We start from the raw sequence: 12,790 nt of genomic DNA, 5'->3' as shown, positions 1-12,790 counted from the left end.
TCCGAAGACAATGATTTTGACAGTGGGTTGTCGGGACTGTTGGAGTGGAGTCGTGGAAGGTTGCTGCTGTGGTTCCCGGTAATGAGCATACGGTGTTGTTGGTCGTGGGTCGGAGTTTTTTGCCAGCTTTGGAGGACTGGGAATGATGGTGATGGTTCATTGATCGACCGATGGATTTGGAAAATGGATTTAAAGAATCGAGTTTGGTTGATGCCAGAGCCAGTGATAAGAGAAGGAGCTCATGCGTTACGCTGCGGTGATGAGCCAAACTATGATCGAGAATAGTAATGGCTGCTGCCATTGAAGTTAAAGAAGAACTTGAGCTGCTGCCGTAGTTTGATGCCACTAATGGCCACTGTTACTCCCGATGCTCAGAGATGGAGTGTTGTTGTCAAACAGGCCAACAGGGAGAGCTCGAGATGTTGGCAGTGAGTTGTTGCCTGGATTGGTTCGGAGGAGTTGGCTGTTATCAAGAACACGAGAGATGAAACAGGGAATAACCAGCAACGATGGAGGATTGGTGACGTACTGTTACTTATGGGCTAGTGATGGCATTCAACTGAGAAGGACTCGACGATGGTGATGCTGGCACGAATGGAAGAAGCTTGTGCTTGAGCTTGGAAGTAACGAAACAGAGAAAAACAAAAGTCAGCTGCCATTGCTGGGGTCGGTGATGGAGTTGAACTGTGGTGTCTGCCATGATTGGTTGGCTGCTGCCATTACCGGTGGAAAAAGAGATCGGGACAGAGGATGAACGGAGGAGATTGATAGGATATTGGACTCTCAAACTTGGCCGAAAATTTAGTTGGGATTGGTATGCTTGCTAAGAATTACGAGTGGAATTTAAGAATGCAAAGGAGCTTGAGATCGAGTTTGGCAATTTCTGCACTCGAAAGTTTTTTTCTTGGAGAATTGTTTTAACGCGTATGGCGGGGCCGGATAAGAAAGTTTCCCTGACTTGTAGTTGCGAGTATTTGGGAAAGTAGAAGTTTAGTACGTCAAGGTGTATCGAACCAGGATTAATCAACGGTTCTAAAGAGGATTCCATGGATCACTTGGGTCCCATCGTGGTTCTGGCCATTGAAAAGATAGGCTCACTCAACCAAGTTACTGCGTGTTACACCGCAACACAGTGACTTACAACATGTTTGTTTTCTCCTCTACATAGGTAGAGGGTTCTACACAGAGTTTCATTAACATCGTATGATCTAGATTATAAATTCAGTGAATTACTGATGCATATATAAAAAAAGACTTATGCGTTTGTCGCCTCAGTCAATTTTGAAACCATTTAATTTGCTTCAGAGCTTGTTTCAAAATAAATAATGACTTATCAAATTTAGATGTATTTCTTTTTATGGGAACCACAAAGTTTTTTAGGCTTAATTTACATGGATTCAACATTTAACTCATTCAATATATTTTTCTACATATGATACACAACAAATCACGCATCGTAGAAACAATATCACCAATCAAGAATGTAAATCCAGCGACATGAAAGCAAGTATCAAAATTGATTACCCTTTCTCTATTTACCAAACTAAAACATTTGGTTCTTGAAACCTTTTTCCAAAGATTAAAATTATAAGGAGCTAAGTATGTCAAACAAGGTAATAATTATGACTAATTTTTTTCCAGTCTTACTACTTACACATCCGTTTTTAATATTCTTGTGATCTCCTTTCTAGCTAGATCTTTAATCTAAGTTTAACATTTAAGCATACATAGGGTAAAGAACCCCCACTTTTTTTTTCTTTGACTCAAAAGAAAAATTCAAATAATCACCAAAAGATCTAAACTTCAGAAGTTACTTATGCAAATTACATTTATGCCCAAGTTCATTCAAAAATTTCTATAGACTTCGTTAGACATTAGATTTTGGTGTTTAATACCAATTCAAAATCTGGAAAATTTCCTCATTCATGCAAATATTAGAACTAATTTTTTTGCGAGCAAATAATTTTCCTAAATTCATATTTAATGCGCTATATGTTCTTGCTCATAAGTATTAAACTAATGATTCAATTTCAAAATCATTTTGACATAATATAGAGGACGAATAGACGAGCATTTTTCGTGAAGACCACATCGCCTAATTCACTACTGAAAATATCAGTTTTTGTCACGAAGTTAGACTACATGAAATACCAATAATGTGTTATAAAATTCTCAATCTTTTTATTTTATCCGATGCTTTTGTAAACTAGTAAGATTGGGAGTCTACATGTTTTAGTGAGTTGGATAAAATCAGATACACATTACTCAAAGAATTATTAGAAAGTATAGAGAAAAAAAAAACATGCTCATAGTTATCACTAACTCAAATATTTCATAGAACCAAGGTAAACTTAATCACATATTTGAAATGTTCAAAGTTTCAGTCATATCATATAAATAATATAATATTTGGTTCAAACATTCTATTGATAACATATCTATTATAGTAGTGCAATGATCAAGTTTAAAAAAAAATTAAATCTCAGTCTTATTTAAAACAAGATAGGCGGAAACTAGATTCTTTCTCATTTCGGAAACAAGATAGGCGAAAACTTTGTAAAAGGAACCAAAGGTCAATTCGGACCATAAGGGGTCCAAAACAACAAACTAGGAAAACTAGGCACTAAGCCCAAGCCCGTTAAACCAACCCATTAACCTAAGTCCCAATCCACTCGGATCAACTAACAGTCTCTAACAATCAACGTCGGGTCAAAGGGTCAAATAAGTCAAGGTCAAGTCCAGGGTCAAAGGTCCAGGTCAAATCAACTGAGTCAACTCAGTTCAGGATAAGTAACTCAATGAGTCAAGTAGGATTCAACTCAGTCAGGTAGCTGAGTCAGACACACTTAATGAGTCAGCTAAGCTGACTGGGATGACTAACAGGCCTAAACCCTTGCTCGGGCGAAAAAAAACACTAATGCACCATCATGGTGTAACACCAAACTCTTAACTCTAGCTCAACTTCAATTCATTCATTACATCAATTCAATTAAACAATTAAACTTCAAATATCAATTACAATTACAACTATGCCTACCTGCAATTGCCGCTTTGAGCTTTTCACAACAATCATTAACTAAAATCCTACAACCACCACATCTCAACTCAATTCATTACAATCTCAATTCAGATAAACTTACACTCAAAACCCCAAGTACCATTACAATCTGCAGCTCCACTGGTAGTTTCCACAACTCTGACTCACATGAATCACCATTATAACACAACCACCTTCATTTGTAAAGCCCTTATCTCTAACTAGCAATTCAACCTCTATCACCTCAACTTCAATCTCAACTGAGCAACAACTATAATGATTCAATTTCATTTCTATTCCCAAATTTCCTAGCATTCATCTATCTTCAACACCATCAGTACTGCACAGTTCAACAACACCCACAACTCTTTGTTCTTCAAATTCAATATCATCAAAACACACAACAATAGCATAAGCATATTCATCACTTCCTTAAAACCGAGAATCAAACCCTAATCCATCATCAGCTTCAATTCATAACTTCTATAACCCTAATTGTCAATCTCCAACAATTCTTCGGTCTAAACCTAATTCCTAATAAACCCATCTTTAATCTTTCAAATTCTCTTTCAATTTCGTCTTCTAATTCTTCTTCTGAATTTCTCCCAAACCCTAATTACTTTTTCACAATTAATCTTCTTCTCTGAAACTTAATCACCAAATCAACACAACAATCTTCTTCTTCTATTCAGGCTCTCGAACCAATCTTCAACATGTTACATACATCCTCAATCAAGTCAAGAACCCTAATTTACTAATTTGGGGAAGAACAATACACAAATCCTCATTTAAAATCTATGAGAAACCCTAGTTCTAAATTTCAGAATTTCAATTGAACTTAAACCCATGATGCTTCAACTCTCTATAGCTTTATATCTTATCTTCTAAATATTCAAAGCAATATTCGAATCTATAATCCTAAATTTGATTTTCCCAGATTCGAACCCTTCCTGTTCTTCATCACGATTCACATCTACAACATCCCCTTCATCATCTACTCATAACCATTAAATGATTCTCTCAATCACTCGCAGAAGAGAACGAACAGGGGAAGAAAAGAAACAGAAGAATGAAAGAAAGAAGAAGATGAATGAAAGAGAAGAAGAAAATAAAATGAGAGTTCTCGATCGACAGGGGATAAGACCGACCAAAACTTACTGACGCACCCAATAGCTTGAATAAGGGCAGCCAGGTCGGTTTGGATGCAAACTGACTATTTTTGCCCTCGTATAACTCTGAACTTATCTTCCTCGTCCGGTATCCGATTGACACGTTCAAGTAGTCCATTTCACATAATTTTTCGAGATCTATCTAATGATACTAGTTTCGTATCTAGATCGTTGTTAGATTAATTTTTTATTAATTAAGGTCCATCTCTAATAAATCGAGTCATTAGCAGTTAAGACTTCTCTTGATTACCACTAGACCGGTCAAATAATGTTGACGAGCTTGAGAGCGGTTAGAGTAACAACCAGACAAGAATACCAAGTCAAGTCCATAAGAATACCAAGTCAAATCAATTTTGTGTTTTTGAGTATGACACATTTGAGGTAGAACTTTCTCTTTTTATAAATGGTAAACTCTGTTTATTGTCCAGTGCTTATTGGTTGGATCGTTATCAAAGACAAAATTGACAAGTGACAACTATGGCATGTTTATTATATCATCGGAGGAGTAATCTTGCACTATTTTTTATTATTGTGAACCTTGATTCATAATTGTTTAGCATTTATTCATTCAAATAAAGATGCGTTGATTCCACCAACAATACAAAACAAATATCCATCGCGTCAGATTACATGTCTCAACTGTCAAGTAGTTACTAACTTAATTATTACCATGTGTCAGAAAAAAATAAAAATAAAAAAAGTTTTCTCCTTCCCTCCCGGCCTCCCCCTCTTATTAGTTCTTAATGGGAAAGAAGCACACAACATATCTTTAATTGCATCTCATCTCCTAATATTCCATGATAGGAAAAGCCTTCATTTTGCCTATTTTCGATGTATGAGAGGAGAGGGTATTGGGAGGGTTTTGCAGGGTCAGGTTCCACCATGTGATTAACCAAGTCTTGGATGGAGAATGTCCAAAATTATGTAAACGGGGTTAGTTTCATAAGTTGGACATTGAATGTAGGCTTGTCAATATTTATCCGATATTCATAATCCGTTTCCGAATATTCGAGATCCTATAAGATTTTATCCGTTTTATCAGATCGGATATTTTTTCCTTAACATATCGAAAACGGATTAGACCCAATCCAAATTGTTAATATCCGATATCCGGTAGTGTAAGAACTTATTTGTAATTTATCCTAATTTAGAGTCTAGTATCGATTGTCAGATAAATATCCGATAAATATTAATTATGAACATGTTTTATAAGAGTTTTTAAGCTCTTTTCATTATAACCGGATATTATCGGATATTTATCGGATATACGATAGCTTAGCCTATCAAAATCGATATATAATTTTGATATCCTACATAATACTATTGGATATTGGATATTCGATAGCGCTTAATCTATCGGATACAAATTTCTAAATATCCGACGGATATTCATCGGTTGACAGCACTAATTGAATGGGACGGCAGATAGAATATGTAGGTAATATAGGCCGACAATAACCGACATCAATTATGAATCGAGGATATTGTACCGAAAGAGTCAGAAATTTTATTTTGAATAGTTTGATGATATGGTCATATCTTTTTTTTTTAAATAAAGTTTTTGAGTTGGTAATGGTGTTACGTAGCCGTAGTCCCTTATTTGTCCTTACTCCACAGCAGTTGGCTTAACTTGTTCATTGTAATTATCCTCTCCTATACAGCTACTCAGAGGGAGACATTTAATCAAGCATTAGAGAGATTTATTATCAAAACCTTCTTTCAGTGGTAATAACAACGAACGAAATCCGCGAATGGAGCTAGCAGTGACTACAGTTTTTGTATCCCCAATAGTCAAGTTATTAATCGCCAAGGTGTTAACTTATTGTTCCGACGAGATTGCTCTTGTCAGGGGTGTCAAGGGTGAACTGGAAAAGCTTTCAGAGAAATTAGAGCTAATTGATGCTGTATTGCACGATGCTGAGAAGCGTCAAGTAGAAAATGATCGGTTAGTGAGACTTTGGTTGAAAAAACTCAAAGATGTGGCTTATGATGCTGAGGACATTTTGAACGAACTTCAATATAGAGATCTTCGATGTAAAATGAAAAATGTAAGTATCTTCTTGCGGTTATTGCCCTCAAAACCATTTGGATTTGGTTGTAAGATAGCTCATAAAATAAAAGATGTCCATAGAAAGTTGGTTGAAATCACACAAGGTATGGAGAAATTCAAATTTATTAAACAGATGGGTAGTTCTGGTTCTAATACTGCCATGAATGAAAATATACCAGAAACATCTTCGCATATCAGTGATTCAGCTGCTGTTGTCGGAAGGAAAGATGATATATCAAGAATATTAGATTTATTAATTGATAGTCGAGCCAAATGCAACCAAGAAAGTTACTCTGTTGTTCGCATTACTGGCATGGGAGGTATTGGCAAGACCACACTTGCTCAATTGGTATGGAAAGAATTAGCTGATGATCATTTCAAAGTCAAAATTTGGGTTTCTGTGTCCCGAAAATCAAACGTCAAGGAGATATTTTGGGACCTTTTGGAATCCAATTTTGACCGCCAGTCAAGCATGGATGCCATTGAAAATCGCTTGAAAGAGAGGTTCAAGGTGGGGAAATGCCTGGTAGTACTCGATGATGTGTGGACAAATTATGGCATCGATGTAGAGAAATTGTTGAAAGTTCTTTTATCTGGTATGAGGATTGAAGGAAGTAAAATTGTTATGACTGCGAAGTGCTGAACCTATTCCTCCAAAGACAGGCTGTTGATACAAGATTTACCAGTTACAAAGTTTACCGGAAAATGATTGTTGGTCTATATTTGACAAACTCGCATTTTCACATGGAGGTGCAGAGAATACCCCAAATCTAATCAACATAGGGATGCAAATTGTGAGCAAGTGTGGAGGTCTTCCTCTAGCTGCAAAGACTCTTGCGAGTTTGCTCTACTCCAGAAACGATGAAGAAGAATGGTTATCTATCTTGAACAGCGCAATTTGGAATCTGCCAACAGACGAAAATAAGATCATGTCTATATTGAAGTTGAGTTATGATCACTTATCACCAAATGTGAAACGATGCTTTTCATATTGCTCGATCTTTCCCAAGGGTCATGCTTTTTCGAAGAGGGAACTTATTAGGATGTGGATGGCAGAGGGATTCCTTAATAGTCCCTGGCAAGCATGTGCATCGCCAGAATTTGTAGGTAACGAGTATTTCAAAATTTTGTTGTTAAACTCTTTTTTCCAGGATGAACGCAAAAAGAAATGGCTGGATGTCAAGTCTTGCAGGATGCATGATATTGTGCACGATCTTGCAATATTAATTGCTGGGAGTGAGTCTCGGATGGTGAAACTAATTGGTGAGATATTCACAATAGATGATAATCCAGAAGTTATTAATCATTCATCTGAATTTCGTCACTTGGGATTACAAGTCCTTGATGATGATGTCTCAGCAATTCCCTCCGAGATTTATCAAGCCTCCAAACTACACACTTTTGTTTCTTTTTCTCCTCGGTTATATGGATACAATGGTGAAGGTGTCTGGGTTAATAGGATCTTCAGCTTGAGTTTACTGAGGGTTTTAAATCTAAGTCACACAGGAATTCAAGAGTTTCCCCAGTCGATTTGCAAACTAAAGCATCTTCGGTATCTTGATCTCTCACATACCCGCATTGAAACTTTCCCCAGGTATTTCAGCCAGCTGTACACTTTGCAAACTTTAAGGCTCAGAGGATGTAGATTGAAAGAATTTCCCAGAGACATGAGAAATATGATCGGTTTGGAATATCTCACATTCGCTGGAGCTTATTTGACTCAAATGCCAAGAGAGGTAAGCAGATTAAGTAAACTTAAAAAATTTGTGGGAGAAGGCAAAGGTTATGGTATAGAAGAATTGAGAGATCTAAATCTTCTTGGAGGTAAACTGATTATTGAAAATTTGGGAAGTGGTACAAATGGAAAACAAGCAAATTTAATGGGGAAGAAAAATATTGCACACTTACGACTGGATTGGGATTTTCTAACGCCTGATGATTCTAATAGAATTACCAAACATACTCTGGTGATGAATGACCTCCAACCTCATCCAAATCTACAAAAGTTAGGAATTTCTAGTTTTGGTGGTTCAAAGTTCCCTACATGGATGAGTACTTCCATACATCTTCCGAATTTGGTATATATCACTCTATTTAACTGCGCAAACTGTATACACCTTCCTGCACTTGGACGACTACAATCTCTTAGATATCTTTGCATGCAAGGATTGAAAGCTATCATACAAATTGGTAAGGAGTTCTATCAAGGTAATGAAGAAGCATCAAGTAATGAAGAAGCATCATTCCCTTCTTTGGTAGAGCTTCATATAATTTCTTTCTTGAATTTGGAAGAATGGTTAGGAGACCAGCGGTCGACATCAACATCTAGTTTCTCTCGCCTTAAAAGGTTGGAGATATCCGAGTGCTTAAAGTTATCAACCCGCCGACTAGATTTCCATCTCTCAAAAATTTACAATTTTCAATTGAGCTAGAAAGTCATCCGGACCTTACCTCTCTACCTCAAAAATTGCTCCGAGGCGCCAACAACGTTCTCCAGACTTTAGTGGTCAGGAATTGTAATGAGTTTCTAGGCTTTCTTCCAGATGGTGAGGAGCAGCAGCATTATCAACCAGATCATGTTCCTAACAGCGTTCTTTCCAAGATTGAAATATTGAATTGCCATTCATTAACGGTATTGCCTGCAGACTTCAGGGGATTGGATTCTCTGACCTATTTAGCTATTAAAGGATGTAGTAGTCTTCAATCATTGCCAGATGGTATACAGTACCTCCCAGCGCTTCGTAAGCTGAGCATTGGTGGATTTTCAGAAGACTTAATATCATTTCCATTCCCAGCAGCCACCAAATCAGATAGTGAACAATACTTCGTCTCCCTCCGAGTATTAGAGATCTTCGGGTGGACTTCTCTAGGGTATGTCTTGCCAGACCAACTTCAACTCCTCACTTCATTACAGTGTTTCACTATAAATGGTTTTCCTTGTCTGTTGAGTTTGCCCGAGTGGTTTGGCGAAATATCTTCCCTTCGGATCTTGAACATAAACAATTGCGAGAACCTAAAGTACCTTCTTTCTGAAGAACAGATGCTACGCCTAACCTCTCTACAAAACTTAAAGATTACATGGTGTCCACTTTTGCAAAAAAGATGTCATTTTCCCAATGAAGAATGGCATAAGATTACAGACTTCAACCTCACAAAAGGTAATTTCTAGTCTCCGTCTTCTTTAAAGATCAGTATGGTCAAATTTTACATTCTATTAGTACTTATTTTAGTAATGAAATCAATAGTCTTTTTTACCGATTTTTTTTTGAGGAAGAAGGTTAAGATTTATAAAGAAAAAAAATGTAATAAGGCAGAGACCCCATTTTGAGTGTTACACCAATTTTACATACGATCAATAATGACCTTTCAGTGAGTAATGAGTTCACGGAATACTATAGCAAAAAACCATTTCTCATTCCCTCCCCATACATAGATTAAATGCTTCACTTCAGAGATAGTTTCTTTTTCAGATTTGGGTCTTTTTTACCGATTAGTGAAGCATGTTTACTCGAAAGGAAAAAGATCCATCTAAATGCACATAGCTGATTATCGTGTTCTGAAATTATTGATTTTGATTCGGACCAATTCCTGCTACAAGTATATAACTTCTAACTAACAACGTTTTGTTACAACAATAGAGGCTTCTGGGTAAACGAGAATTGTTCTAGTGTTGGCCAGGATATTGTGGAGTAGTGCCCACTACCCAAAAGGACCAACACCATGACTGATTTCAGAAAAATACTTGCTCGGACTAATTATTTCCTGTTTTACACACATCCACTTCTTCCTTGTTATTTCAGTAACGGTTACCTATGGTAAGTTAGTAATATGGGGGGTTAGAAAAGTTATTATTACTTCCACTAAAAATTTGTATATTAATTGGTACCATGGAAAACTATTAATTTAGATAGATAGTTAGTTCACCGTGAATTATTCTTCGAGATTTGACTATGATTTGCTTTCAGTTGGCACAAGTGATTCCCAATATGAGAGACGGGTGATACGATGTTGATGAAGAGTAGAAAGGTATAATGGAAGTTATCGACACATATTCTTTACAGTATGGTCGATAATGAAGGTTGAAAATTTGCATCATCATTGTGTGCACAGTGTATGTTACCTACAACATTTTGATCAAAAACATTTGAAACAGTTCGTTGCAATATGTACAGCCAGATAATGATTGGAGTAGTATTTGTAAAACAATTGCCGAGTGTGGTATTGATTTGTTGCTGTTATACATACTAGTAAAACCCCACGTGCGATGCACATACTTGAATTTTAAATAGCATTTCAAATGTGTTAGTTTTAGAAAACTCCAGTATATATTTTGAAAAATATTAAATCCTTAAAAAATTTGATAAATAATGGCTGTTAATATGTAAATATGTAAGATTTAAAACACATCTTACAGTCATTGATCTGTTTGTTATTTACGACTTACAGGAGTTTATATCCGGAAGGATCAAAAAGCTTGATGATGGTTTGAGATACTTTGATCAGTTGATTTTGGAGAAGCCATTGCCATCTAATGATACATTTTGTCATGTATTTAGTTCGATATCCAAGACTAGATGTTATTCAGATGTGATTATGTTATATAAGAAGATGAATTTGGTTGGAGTGAAACCTGATTTGTATACGTTCAATATTTTGATTAATTGCTGTTGTCAATCAGGAAAAGTTGATTATGGGTTTTCTTTGCTTGGAGAGATATTGAAGAGAGGTTATCATCCTGATACTGTCACTTTTACTACACTGATTAAAGGGTTGTGTCTACAGGGGAAGATTGATTCTGCATCCAAAGTGTGCAACAAAATGACTCAGACGGGGATTCAACCTAATGCTATGACGTGTAATTCTCTTATACACGGGCTGTGTAGATCTGATCAGGTGGGTCGTGCTCTTCAGTTAAAAAACAACATGTTGAAATGGAACTGCAGACCTGATGTTGTTTCATATTGTGCCATTATAGACGCACTTTGCAAAGGAGGTCTAGTTGACAAAGCTTTGGTTCTCTTCTCCGAAATGCTTAGAGATTTGATCAATGGACTTTGCAATCCAAGCCAGTTGGATGAGGCAAAGAGGCTCTTTGACGAGATGGTTGGTAGAGGAATCTCTGGAGATATAATAAGTTATAATTTATATGATTCATGGTCATTGTGTACATGGTCAACAAAAAGAAGCAAGAAGATATTTTGATGAAATGATGTATCGAGGGATTTTACCCGATAGAATAACCTTTAATATATTAATAGATTCACATTGTAAAGATGGTATGATGGAAGATGCTTGGGGGTTATTCATATTGATGGACAAGTTAAACATCCCACCTGATCATATTACCTATAATTCAATGATGCATGGTCTATGTTTGGTAGGTCGGCTGCAAGAAGCGATTGAACAATTTGACTCGATGGCGGATAGGGGCCTGGAGCCAGATGAGTTCCACTACAATGCGTTACTCGACGGGTATGGCAAGAAGCATAAAATGGATGAAGCTATGCAGCTATTCAAGAAAATGAAACAAAATGGATCGAAACCCACAACATTTACTTACACTACACTATTAGCAGGGCTATACCGAGATGGAAGAATGAAGACAGCAAAGAATTTGTTTAATGAGATGCAAGCTTTTGGTCAATCTCCAGATGAAGTTGTGTGTAATGCGGTGTTGAATGGATTATGCAAGAACGGAAAAATGGAGGAAGCAATAGAATTGTTTGAATCCTTGGAGAGTATTGGTGTCTCAGCTAATATAGAAATGTACTATATTCTTATTAGCGGTTTTTGTCACGTTGGCAAGCTGGAAGATGCAAGAAGACATTTTAATGATATCCCAAGAAAAGGATTGGTGCCTAATGTAGTAACATATACTGCAATGATTACAGGCCTATTTCGTAACAAGATGTTACTAGAGGAACATATTAATTAACAAGATGGAAGAAAATGGATGTTTGCTAGATGCTAGAGCATCTGATACCATCATCAGTGGTTTTCTTATAGCAAAAGAGATTGACAAGGCATTGCAATTTGTTTGCAAGATGCTGGAAAGAGAATTTGTACCGAGTGATTGTGTTGTATCCTTGTTAGTAAAAACTCTTTCTGCGGATGAGTTAAAAAATCTTCAGGATTCTTTTAGGTTTGTTTTTGTATCTGTCGAAATAATTGTTAAAGTAACATGTTAGCTTGAATATTTGTTTTCTTTACTTGCCTCTTTTTGTTCCCTTGTCTTACAAATTAGAAACGCTATTATGGGACATTTGTGAGGCTAATATGTTTATGGGTTTTATGTTCTGTTAATTTAGAGAAATAATTTTTGAGCTTGTTCAGAAAACTCAGAGGGCATGCTAGGCTGCTGTGCCGATAAGTGAGGTAGCTATGCGAAAAGGTGGAGTTCTTTCAGTTGGCGACAAGAGAAATTTAATGAGGCACACATTTTCTGGTCAACAGCCCCGTTTTAAATATTTGCTGTAGTTAAAACATGTTATCACATGAGTCTGTATATACCGAATCGTAGTCTTCTTATGACTT

At 36.5% G+C, this 12,790-nt stretch overlaps 4 protein-coding genes across 4 annotated transcripts; all 4 read left to right on the top strand.

The window, feature by feature from the left end:
* The first annotated feature begins 5,957 nt into the window (after positions 1 to 5,957).
* On the top strand, positions 5,958 to 6,899 carry LOC113329785 (putative disease resistance protein RGA4). Its single transcript, XM_026576615.1, has one exon. It carries the CDS (start codon positions 5,958 to 5,960, stop codon positions 6,897 to 6,899), a length of 942 nt encoding a protein of 313 aa, XP_026432400.1.
* Positions 6,900 to 7,041: 142 nt separating this feature from the next.
* Positions 7,042 to 8,688, top strand: LOC113329784 (putative disease resistance protein RGA3). The gene has a single exon (XM_026576614.1). The coding sequence runs from the start codon at positions 7,042 to 7,044 to the stop codon at positions 8,686 to 8,688; it is 1,647 nt and encodes a 548-aa protein (XP_026432399.1).
* Positions 8,510 to 11,440, top strand: LOC113329545 (putative pentatricopeptide repeat-containing protein At1g12700, mitochondrial). The gene is made up of 3 exons (XM_026576403.1): positions 8,510 to 9,414; positions 10,703 to 11,149; positions 11,232 to 11,440. Exons 1-3 carry the CDS (start codon positions 9,373 to 9,375, stop codon positions 11,253 to 11,255), a joined length of 513 nt encoding a protein of 170 aa, XP_026432188.1. The 5' UTR covers positions 8,510 to 9,372; the 3' UTR covers positions 11,256 to 11,440.
* Positions 11,441 to 11,465: 25 nt separating this feature from the next.
* On the top strand, positions 11,466 to 12,191 carry LOC113329782 (pentatricopeptide repeat-containing protein At1g62680, mitochondrial-like). Its single transcript, XM_026576613.1, has one exon. The coding sequence runs from the start codon at positions 11,466 to 11,468 to the stop codon at positions 12,189 to 12,191; it is 726 nt and encodes a 241-aa protein (XP_026432398.1).
* Positions 12,192 to 12,790: the final 599 nt, after the last annotated feature.

Source organism: Papaver somniferum, unplaced genomic scaffold (assembly GCF_003573695.1).
Source record: "Papaver somniferum cultivar HN1 unplaced genomic scaffold, ASM357369v1 unplaced-scaffold_117, whole genome shotgun sequence".
NCBI classification, from domain to species: Eukaryota; Viridiplantae; Streptophyta; class Magnoliopsida; order Ranunculales; family Papaveraceae; genus Papaver; species Papaver somniferum.
Note: the sequence above shows the minus strand (reverse complement) of the source record. Positions and strands in the feature narration are given on the sequence as shown.

Coding starts and splice junctions, on each gene's coding strand:
- LOC113329785 (XM_026576615.1), top strand. CDS start 5,958: ATGGAGCTAGCAGTGACTACAGTTTTTGTATCCCCAATAGTCAAGTTA.
- LOC113329784 (XM_026576614.1), top strand. CDS start 7,042: ATGCAAATTGTGAGCAAGTGTGGAGGTCTTCCTCTAGCTGCAAAGACT.
- LOC113329545 (XM_026576403.1), top strand. CDS start 9,373: ATGAAGAATGGCATAAGATTACAGACTTCAACCTCACAAAAG. Junction 9,415..10,702: donor AGACTTCAACCTCACAAAAG/GTAATTTCTAGT, acceptor TACGACTTACAG/GAGTTTATATCCGGAAGGAT. Junction 11,150..11,231: donor GGCTGTGTAGATCTGATCAG/GTGGGTCGTGCT, acceptor GTGCCATTATAG/ACGCACTTTGCAAAGGAGGT.
- LOC113329782 (XM_026576613.1), top strand. CDS start 11,466: ATGTATCGAGGGATTTTACCCGATAGAATAACCTTTAATATATTAATA.